The sequence below is a fragment of the Geospiza fortis genome, unplaced genomic scaffold, assembly GCF_000277835.1.
Source record: "Geospiza fortis unplaced genomic scaffold, GeoFor_1.0 scaffold1, whole genome shotgun sequence".
Taxonomy (NCBI): Eukaryota; Metazoa; Chordata; class Aves; order Passeriformes; family Thraupidae; genus Geospiza; species Geospiza fortis.
In genome coordinates this window covers 6,447,260-6,458,221 of record NW_005054320.1, presented here as the reverse complement: position 1 = coordinate 6,458,221, position 10,962 = coordinate 6,447,260, and the positions used below count along the sequence as shown (strand labels likewise).

Sequence of the window (10,962 nt, the reverse complement as noted above, 5' to 3'; positions counted from 1 at the left end):
GGGCGGGATGGGGCTGCTGGGTGTCCCCTGTGTGTCCCCCTGGTGTGTTCCCTGTGTGTCCCCCTGGTGTGTCCGCCCCGGGCACCCCTGAGAGCTCCGCGTGTGCCTTTCAGCCTGAACTTCAAGGATCCCGAGGCCGTGAGGGCTCTGACGTGCACCCTGCTGAAGGAGGATTTCGGGCTGACCATCGACATCCCCGTGGAAAGGCTCATTCCCACCGTCCCCTTGAGGCTGAACTACATCCACTGGGTGGAGGATCTCATCGGCCACGGGGATGCCGACAAGCAAACCCTGAGACGAGGCATTGACATAGGTAAAGCTAAATGTTTAAATCCTTATTTATCATCAGCGACGGTAGCAGGTACAGTTTGTTGCATGGGAAAACGTCAGGTTTGAGGAACAAAGAGATCTGAGGTGTGCTGGCTGTAGTGGGAGCAGTCTGAGCTCCACAGGTGTTTCATGTGCCTGCTGGGTGGGCAGCGTTTCTCTGCACAAGCACAGGAACATCGTGGCACACAATTATGTGGCTTTTCAGGGCCTTGAACTCACTTGAGTGCAGCTTTGTTGTGTTGTGGCAAATGCGGGCAAAAATTTCATTCTAAAGGATCTAAAAAGTGTTTCTCCTCTGTGTTCTAACTAGCCAATTGTGTTTTGCTGCTAATTTATTAATTTTGTTTTTGGATGTCTGCACCAGGGAGTTTGTGAGTTGCATAGCAATATTTTTTAGTGCTCCACTTAGTGAGTGACATGTGCAAAGTGCATATTATATGGCTCTAGGCAGATATTTACTATATGTATTTTGATGTATTGATTAGTAGTGCTGTATTAACATTTTAATAATATGATAAATGTAGTCTTGTAGTTAAAAGGTAACTTTTGTAGTTAAAATAAGAACTATGTAAGTGGGATATGTTTTTTAAGAAAGGAATGAGGCACTCACACCAGATAGCAGCCACAGGACACCTAAATCTTTCAGAGAAAAAGAATTTAATGCCCTCTTATCAGAAGAAACGAACTTCTTCCCGCCTCGAAGGCACTGTTAGGATTCAGAGGAAGAAGTTGACACTGATCAGATAGAATCCTGTGTTTGAATGGAATTTATGCATCATGTATGAGGTGTATGAATGTGCAACAGGCTGTTGTTTTTAAGGGTTAATCCTCTGTTAATTTGGGTCCTTTTTCAGGTTCTTGCTGCCCAGAAAAAGGTACCCGGACACCCGTAACTCTTTGTCTCTATTGTCTCATACTGTCCTAATTCAATTTGTCCAAATTATTAGTACTCTAATTGTATTACTATTTTTATAACCATTTTATTACTATTAAACTTTTAAAATTTTAAAAAACAACTGATTGGTGTTTTTCACATGACATTTTTTCTTGTTGTTATAGGTGTATTGGACAAGTGAATGATGTGTTCTTTTTAAATATCAATTTTTATTTTAATTTATTTCAATGCAGTTATATATGTGAGCTGAATTGTAAAAGAGGCCAAATGAGAAACCAGGGCAAATGCCAGCTAAGCTGTATTTTGGTTGTAGATGGTCAAAGATTTCTTGTTTATTGTTGAGAACAAAATGTCTTTTAAGTTGGACCAAAGATCAGCAGATGGATGATACTGTCCACTTTCAGTCTGGGTTACTGGGTTATATCAGGATGATATCTAGATTAGGCACAAGATAAATGTAAACATTTATGAGAATTTATGAGATGCACACCGATGGCCATAATTTGGTTTTCATTGGAAATAAAAGAAAGGCATGTTCCATAAGAGCTTCCACACACAAATAATGAAATTGTCATTTGGATTTCCAGTCTTTGGTTATTCTGTATGAATGATTTAAAAGGCACTAGTGATGGTACATTTGAATTTAGTTCACATCTTTTATTTTGTCAGTAGGATCTTTCTTTACAGTTTCAGAGGCTTGATTTCAAAGACTGTTTTGTGCTGAAGAAAACTTAAAATGAAATTGAGAGAAGTTGGAATTCCCTTTGTAACCTGTTTTAATGCTTGATATTAAAACTTTGAAGTTACTGAATTCCTCAAAACTGAGGTTCAGTAATATCTATTACTGTGCCAGATTTTATTATTTCTTGGCATCTGCTAGCATGACTTTTTGTAATGGGATTTTTTGTTCTCCTGAAATTCACTGACTTGTATTTTTAGCTGGAGTTGTGCTGGATACCAGGTTTGCATCATCACATGGTGTGTCCACAGCAGCTTTCTTCTAGTAACTTTGAAATATCTTAGACAATTTCTGTGCTTTTGATATTAGTTTTCATTTTTGAAAATGATTTTTATGAACTTCATCACGGTAAGTGGCTAGGTAGAAGAGACAGATCCTGTAAGTCCTCCACATACTGCAAAATCTTCAGTCTGAATTTGCATGAGCTTTGACGTTTCAGCTTTGGAAAAGCAGGAAGTCATCCAAGAGGGACTTGACAGAAGTGCTAGAAGTAATTCCTTGCTGTTGTGTACTGACAGATGAAGTTATTGATGGTCCAATAAGACAGTGTAACAGATTTTAAATATATGTCTAAACTCTAGTTTGGTGGTGGTGGGATGTCTTTCCCTTTTCTTGTATCCATTTCCTTTAATCCTAAATTTGGTTACCATTGATAATTTGATCACATAGGTATGCCATGATTATTTTGTGCTAGCGTCCCTCTCTTTTTTACCAAGTTTTTATCTGTCTCTTTTTTTAATATCTTAATTGACACTTAGGTTTCTTTGATAGTTTTGGACATTAGAAAAAGGCAATCTGGTGGAACAGATTTTTTTTTGTCGTTATTGTATGCATCCAAGTAAATTATTTGTGATAGATGATAGAAAAGTGCAGAAGAGCGATTTATTTGTGGTAGGGCTTTTGTTTTAGTAAAGCCAGAATGTATTTGTCTTTCTTTATATAAATTAGCCATTGTCATATAGAAGAAAAATAGCTTAAACCAAAGCTGATAGTTTACTAGAAATTTATTACAGATTATTAATTTTTTCTTTTATTAAAAGTGCATATTGGACAATGGTATTTTTCAAATTAGAAAAATTAAGTTCATTAAAGAATTGGGTAGCAGATGATCAATAATCAGATTAATAATCAGCAGGTGATTAATAATAAATTTTCTTGAACTTAGTTCTTTTTGGTGTAATAAGCACATAGTTAACAGCTGCACTGTGCATAACACCAGTACTTATTTTGCCTTTTTCATGGATTTTCACTTCTGCAGGGACAGGGGCATCCTGTATATACCCATTACTTGGAGCAACTTTGAATGGCTGGTATTTCCTTGCAACAGAAGTGGATGACATGTGCTTCAATTATGCCAAGAAGAATGTGGAACAGAATAACTTGTCTGATCTAATAAAAGGTACAATGTAAGGAGGTATTTAGTAGCATATGAATGTTGTGGCTAATTTTTGCCTTGTTCAGTGGCATATCAGAATGTGTATTCCTTCCAAGTATATTTTTTACTCAATTATTTGCTCAATTACTTTTATTGGAGCAAAATATTTACTGAAGTCAGTGTATGCTTAAGCCAAAAAGCTGCCTTCTCTGCATGGGACGTGTAGATAGAGAAATACTCTTCCTTACAAAAATCTAAAAGTTAAACTTCACCCTGGGGTGTTTTTTTCTCTGCATTCCTTGTCTGTTACTGAAGTATTTCTTAGTGTTTGGGCTATTTCTGCTGGTAGGAGACCTGGAATGCTCCACTTGGTTAATTGCATGATGCTGCCACAAAGGTGTATCTTGTACAGAGAGTTCCTCATCCTCACTTCTTGAATGAAGTCCTGACACTGCCTGTGGTAGCAGAGGCACTATGCCAGACTTGGTCTGGGAATGAGCTTGGAGAATTTTCTGAAGGAACTCAGTGTAGTAAAAATCAGGTTCATTTATGAGCTCTGAATAAAAACTTTTGGAAGCATCCATTTGAACAACATGTCTTAATCTGTTGTTCATATCTTGGAGATCCAGAACTTGATGTGGAGAGCAATGAGAGTTTTCTGTCACTGCTCCCACTGATTTTTAGTGGTGTGGTGGTGTTTCAATATGCTGGAAAAGCAGCTGGCAAAGGAACAGGCCTTATGTGAAGCTTTAGTGCCTGTAATTGTAAGGGTTTAAAGCACATTTGTAGTTGTGTTGGAGAACTTCGTATATCTCAGGTAGTCCTTGTTGTTTTAAACAGATTCGCGTGGTTCTGCTGCTTAATGATTAACATACAAACATACAGGCTGTTTGTATGTTAATCATTGGCCTGAAATCTTTATTGGTATGGTGATATTTGTTACATCTCTTTTGTAGAAAGCATTGTTTAGAAAGCACAGGTTTTATACAATGTATAATGTATATAGCATGTTAAATAAAAGCTGAAGTTCTTTACTGACCAAAATCACTTTTTCTAATAGTGGTTAAGGTACCACAGAAGACTCTTCTAATGGATGCACTGAAAGAAGAATCTGAGATCATTTATGATTTCTGCATGTGCAACCCCCCCTTTTTTGCCAACCAGCTGGAAGCTAAGGTAAGGTAACAAACTGCATATTATATGTACTTCAGTAGTCACTGAAAAGGTAGCAACAATTTAACCTCTTGTCTTGGGTAAAGTTGAGTGGAAAACCCCAAATCATCATGAATAGTATTTGTCTTCTCCCTCCTCATCACCTAGCCCCTAAAGGAGACTTAAGGAAAACTTCTGAAAACTTTACTGTTACCCCTCCTAAAGTGGAGGATGAGCTGTAGCATTCTTTCACAAGTTCTTACTGTCTTAGAAAATGAGTTTGGAAAGTAGACAGCTGGTAAATCTGAAATCAGATGCCTGCTGCATAACAGGCACCTCTGTAGTGCAGAGGAATTAGTTCCTGGAATTTTGCTTAACTGTGTTTTTCATTTCCTTAGTCGTGTAGATGGCATCTTCCAGGTTGTGCAATATCCACTGAATATAGTCAGAAATGTATAATGCAGGGCAGTAGAAAAGAAGGTTTAATATTTAATTAAGCACTACAGATTGTAATTGCATAGATGCACTTAGCAAGTCTTACATGTATTGGAACCACATATTTCATATTAGCAGAATCCTGATGTGACAAGTAGCTTACCTAGGTTTGAGATTGTGGGGAATTCACTCAGGTATGTTTATTTTGAGTGCATCTTTGTTATCCATGGTTCTGATGGGGGGAGGATAAATAGAGGTGGTGGTGCTTGCTTCCGCCAAAGATTAAGATAGGAAGCAGTGTACAAAGCAGCATAACAATTCATTAAATGTTCGTGTCAAATGTTTTTGTTTTTTAATCCAGGGAGTTAATTCTCGAAATCCACGGCGTCCCCCTCCCAGCTCTGTAAATACAGGAGGGATCACAGAAATCATGGCTGAGGGAGGAGAACTAGAATTTGTCAAAAGAATTATTCATGACAGTCTCCAGCTTAAAAAGAGGTTACGGTAAGTGTTTTGTTCCAGTCAAAAAAACCCAAACTAACACCTTTTATCTTCATCTTTGGCAGAAGTCATGCAACAATGTTATTTTTAGTACCTATGGTCCAGTGATAGCTGCTCAGTTTGTTTGATGATACTTCCACATCCAACTGTTTCTGAGCAGCAATTAGAAGTTATTGCTGGAGGTATTTAAAGGCAGAAGACAAAAAAAAGCCTGTACAAGTGACATTTGTAGCTTGCAGCAAAATTAGCACGTGTACCTGATAAGAGACAGATCAGGGTTCATTCTTGAGGATTTTTGGGATGGAAGAGGCTTTATGATACTGCTTAGTTATCTGTTGATTACCTAAAATTTTTTTTCTTTTCCTAGCTGAGTTTTAGTAACTTGCAGCTTTGCCTGCTAAAGGACAGTGTTGTATTGAATGCTATCTTGGGTGAACAAAGCTGCAATAAAAACCATAGTGAGACCTTCTTTTGACCTTATTTTGAAACAGATAGCCTGTCTTCAGTTTTCTGACTATATCATCAGGCTTTCACTCTGCCAGTGTTGGACAAAACTGTCCCTTGATAACTGGGAAATCTTAAGTTTTGATCTTCAATATGTTATATTTATGAATAAACTTTTTTTGATCCACTCATCAAAAAATGTGGAAGATGGGGTAGTAAAGCTTGAATAATAATTTAGCTGGAGAACAGAGCTTCATCTAAAGTAATGTTTGGGAGATTCTGAAGATGTGGAGCTGGGTGGAAGGATAAGCTTCACCAGAAGTGGGAAAATAACTTTTTCCTTTTTTTTCCTGATTTTTTTCCTCATGAAATATGGGTTATGTGATGGAAACCTGGATAAGATATGAGTGAGCACAAGTGATAGTCAGTGATAGTCTGCTTTTGAGCATGATTACTTGCCAATAGTTGGTTATTCTTTTTGTTCTGATTCATTCTCCAAAGAAAGTGGAGAAGTTGAAACAAATTCTTATAAGGTGTAACATCTTCCCCATAATTGGAGTCACTCTTTGAAACAAGATTGCTCATAGTTCATTTGTTGTTTCTAGAATACTCCTAATATATTTCTTAAAAGTGCAAAAAGATTTCCCTGTCCAGTCTGTCTTTGGACCTTCTGTTCTGAGTTTTGTTGTACTGTGTCCTAGTCACTTTGCTTAAGTATGATTTTTTTGTTGTTGTTGTTTTGGTTTTTAATTTTGTAATGTGCTTTGCAGATGGTACAGTTGCATGTTGGGTAAGAAATGCAGTTTGGCACCACTGAAAGAAGAACTTCGAATCCAGGGGGTGAGTTTGCATGGAGTCCCTACATATCCTTCCTATGTTCTATACAGAATATAGTATGTCTCAATGTATGTGGGTAATTATTGTTGAATTATTTCTTGGAGTTTTTATTACAAAAAGGAACTGCAATTCCTTGTTAGGGAAACAAATGAGGTTTAACTATTGTAGATTCAAAACTGAGAGACAAGTAGCAAATATTATCTCCAAAGTTTTGTCTTTAGCACATGTTGGAGCATGTCTTCAGTCTAGAAGATTCAGGGTTTCTGCTTTAAAATAGCTTAACAAGGCTGTAGTAAAGAAAAAAGAACAAAAAAAAATCTAGCTTTCTAGTCTTTCTAGCAATTTGGTTGAAAGAAATAGTAACATGATTTAAGTGGCAGTGTTGTTTTGTTTGTGTTCAATTCTGGCACTAAGTAAAATTCTCATTAAAGAGGGCTGTGCAAAGGACTTTTGGATGGCTTTCTGGAGGAAGCATTCTCTTCACTAATTCCCATACAAAGAGAATAATTGTGAGATCTGTCTGTGTATACAGTGGAAATGGTGAAATAAAGTCCCAGAAAGATGAACTACCAAAAGCAGATGCTGAGCTAGATACAAAATATCTGATTTTCTTTCTGTATCCTTGAACTGTTGTACCTCAGTCTTAGAAAAGGGAGAGAAATGAGAGGGCCTTGACACCTCTGAGCCATGTCAGAAAGAATCTCCATTTGTATAATGAGAAAATATGCTTTGTTTGGAAATGTGTGCGGTAGAACAATGTTGTTTATTAATCTGAAATAATGTATTGCTTCTTTGCATAGGTCCCTAAAGTCACTCACACTGAATTCTGCCAGGGACGCACCATGAGATGGGCTCTGGCCTGGAGTTTCTATGATGATGTGCAAGTACCTGTAAGTAGCTTAGTTCTGGTTTGCCTCTGATTTTCTCTGCCTCTTACTTGAGGAAGGGGCTAATGAGCTATAGCTACTGTGATACAAACTGTTCTTCTTCAGACTGGAATATTGGATGTGCTGGGCTTATGGACAGTGGAATTTCTTAGATGGCTGCCAGTCTGTTAGCAGTTGTGACATGTGATTCATGAGTGATCCCTGTTGAGGGTGAAAAAGGAAGCCATTGCAGGAACTTCCTGTGGGTTTCAGTGAAAATAAGGATCATTTGTAACATACCTCACATTGTTTAGTAGTAATAAAAATATGCTAAGTTTGGGGCTGGATTTGAATTTAAACTTCCCTCCAAGAACTCAGTTTTAATTTAACATGTGGATTCTGTTACCAAATAGGTATGACCACGTCTAACTCAGACTTGCCTACATGAATGTAAGTGGAGCTTGTTCACCTTAAATGTGAGCCAGTTGCTTTTTTGGATCTGGATGTTTGTATATTTGAATATAGGTATCGAGAATTACCAATCTTAAGGAAGATGCAAGTAAACCTTCAGTGCAGTTGGATCAAAACGTGGATATTGGCAGTTGGCCTCTATTCCCACAAGCAGCCACACTTTCTCAGCTCATGGAGAGCTCATAGTTTAAAGGAACCAATGAAACTTTTTGCCTAATACCTGAAGTTAAACTCCCTCTGTCCATCAGGCTAGCATAAAGTGCATGATCCTGTTAGTTGGTTTGAGTCTGAAACTCCTGGGGGTGAAGTGGAGCACGTCCCAAATGAATGACTGCTTAGTGCCTTATGTTACACTCTTAATCCTCATGTCTTATGGAATCACAGTCTGCTGATTACAAAAGTCACCCCACTAATACTGCATAGCCTTGTAATTCTTTTCTTTCTTTCTTCTTCTAGTCACCTCCCTCTAAAAGAAGAAAATTAGAAAAACCACGAAAACCAATTACATTCATGGTTTTGGCTTCTACAGTCAAAGAGTTGTCTGTTAAAGCTGCAGCTATGGGCTGGGATGCTGTGGAAGCTATTGCTGTGGTTAGAGCCTGGATGGAGAAGATTCTCACTGATCTGAAGGTACAGTATGAAGTATTAGCTGTTAAAACAGCGTCCTAATTGAAAGCATAACTGTGAGAGGATCGTATGAAATTCTGTTTTCTGCAATAGGTTCAGCATAAACGTGTTCCATGTGGAAAAGATGAAATTAGCCTCTTTGTGACTGCCATTGAAAACTCCTGGATTCATTTGAGGAGAAAGAAACGAGAGAGAGTAAGGCAATTACGAGAACTTCCTCGAGCTTCTGAAGATATTCTGCAAGCAATGGAGGAGGAAAAGAACAGCCAGAAGAGCGTGAGCAACAACTCGGACTGTGAAAACCCCAAGGCTGAAGACTCTGAAATGGGGTTTATGGCACCTGATGAGGATGTCCAGATGACAGCAGGTGATGAGCAACCAGAGGAATCTGCTGCCAAAGAAGAACACAGTGATCCTGTGAAGGAAGAGGAGATGGAAGCAAAGCAGGGAGAAACATCACTTGGGAAAGGTTCTGGGGATGTGAAGAAGGAACCTTGCCCTTCAGAGGAAACGGGCAATCTAACGGTGGAAAAAGAGCCAGGCCCTAAAGAAACTAGTGGGGGTTTTCTCTTCAAGTGTTTAATGAACGTGAAGAAAGAAGGAAATGATGTAGTAGTAGAAATGCACTGGGTTGAAGGACAGAACAGAGACTTGATGAACCAGCTGTGCACGTACTTGAGGAACCAAATTCTTCGACTGGTTGCTAGTTAGCTCTTTTTCCTAGTTTGGTAAAGTAGGTCTGTCCTCAGATTTTGTAAACTATTTTTAATGAATTAAAAATTTCAGATAGCAAAACCTGTCTTTTCCCCCTTAAAAAAAAAAAGAAGAGTAGAATGAAGATAGATATCTCCTTTAATATTTTAATAGCTTTTTCAAAAATGTAAGGAGGACATGAAGTGATGAGGAAGTAATAGATTTCATACTGCAGTTGTAAAACTACATGTTGAAGTGAAACATGTTTATGCTGTGAACATTTTAAATATCAGCAGTGCTTATTCTGGTCTTTTTCTGGCAGAATAGAAATATATATTGTTACTAAGTGGAAATCTTTACTGAGTTATTTTCTTCAATATTTTTTCAGTACTAATGCAGGAAACGGTTAGTCTGCGGTGGGAATTGTTTCCTGCAGTGAGAGCCTTTAGCAAAGGATTTGTGTGTGCCTCTCCTCCCTTTAATGTATCTAACTTTTGGTCAACAGAATAGCAGCATAGATACATTCTCCTAGTGTCAATTCATTAAAATAATTGCTTTAGGGGAAAAGTGTGTGTTGTATTTTTCTGGTGCTTGGGCTCTGAAACACAGAAGTGCCTACTGGTAGCATCTGGTTCTGTAAACTTAAACAATGAAAGAAGCTTTTTGAGCTGCTTGATTTAAAGATGATTAAAATACGTTGACTCCTCCATTAGACCATCCTTTACACTTACTCAGATACAATTGTCTGAAATGACAGCAGTATTCTTAAAGAATTTTCCATTTAATGTTAAGATCTAATGATGGGAATGAGAGCACATGCTCTTCTTCAAGGGCCAGAAATTTCTGTGTGTGTTTGAGATGATGACCACTGGTCCTGCTTCATGTGAAGTCAGCCTCCTAAGCTGTGATCCATTTCTCTGAAGAGAGGTACAGAACATGAAGAGCTTTTCTGAGTGGAGTGTGCGTGTGCGTGTGCCTGTGTGTGTGTGTTACCCAAAACAAAGCAGTGGTGTCCAGAAGGAAATTATTGTGTGAGTTCATACTCCTGCTTTCAGTGTTGTCCCTTTGCTGTCCTTATTTTTGGAAAGATAAGTATGCTTTCTTCAGTTGAAATGAAAAGCAACTTAGAAAAACCTTATTTTTTGATATAATGCTTCTTGACACTTCTGTGGGTGATGGACAAAGACATGCATTTTTCGGGTACTGCGGAATTTTCGTAGAACTGCTCCTCATATTCACGTTGCTGAGGAGAGGTAAAACCAGTCCTAGTCTTTTAGAATCTGAAACAGCTATTTTGGCGTGAGAGATACTGGAAACAGCAAAAGAGGCTGTTTGTCCTTTGGGCCCTCTCCTGCAAGGTAAGCCTTGTTTTGTTGAAGCAGAGCCTTCACTGAATTATCTCAGCCTTTCACCGGTACCGCACGCGTTACCGCACGTGTTACCGCACGCTCGGAGCGCTGCCTCGGCAAACACCGGTGTTTTTACACAGACAGCCCCTACTCTGCGATGACCGCACGCCTCGGGCGTGTCGGGCTGCCCGGTTCCCTGCTCCCGCCCGGTTCCCTGCTCCCGTCCGTTCCCGGTTCCCGAGGCCGCC

General features: G+C 38.7%; 1 protein-coding gene across 1 annotated transcript in view; it reads left to right on the top strand.

Annotated features, from left to right (window-relative positions):
- Window positions 1-10,072, top strand: part of METTL16 (methyltransferase like 16) — a 32,731-nt gene extending 22,659 nt beyond the window's left edge. The window contains exons 2-9 of the mRNA XM_014306865.2: window positions 114-313; window positions 3,223-3,363; window positions 4,400-4,515; window positions 5,288-5,430; window positions 6,642-6,711; window positions 7,509-7,598; window positions 8,502-8,675; window positions 8,766-10,072. Of these exons, the coding sequence (XP_014162340.2) occupies window positions 114-313; window positions 3,223-3,363; window positions 4,400-4,515; window positions 5,288-5,430; window positions 6,642-6,711; window positions 7,509-7,598; window positions 8,502-8,675; window positions 8,766-9,383 (1,552 nt within the window). The 3' untranslated portion in view covers window positions 9,384-10,072. The remainder of the gene's footprint in view (window positions 1-113; window positions 314-3,222; window positions 3,364-4,399; window positions 4,516-5,287; window positions 5,431-6,641; window positions 6,712-7,508; window positions 7,599-8,501; window positions 8,676-8,765) is intronic.
- The last annotated feature ends 890 nt before the right edge of the window (window positions 10,073-10,962 follow it).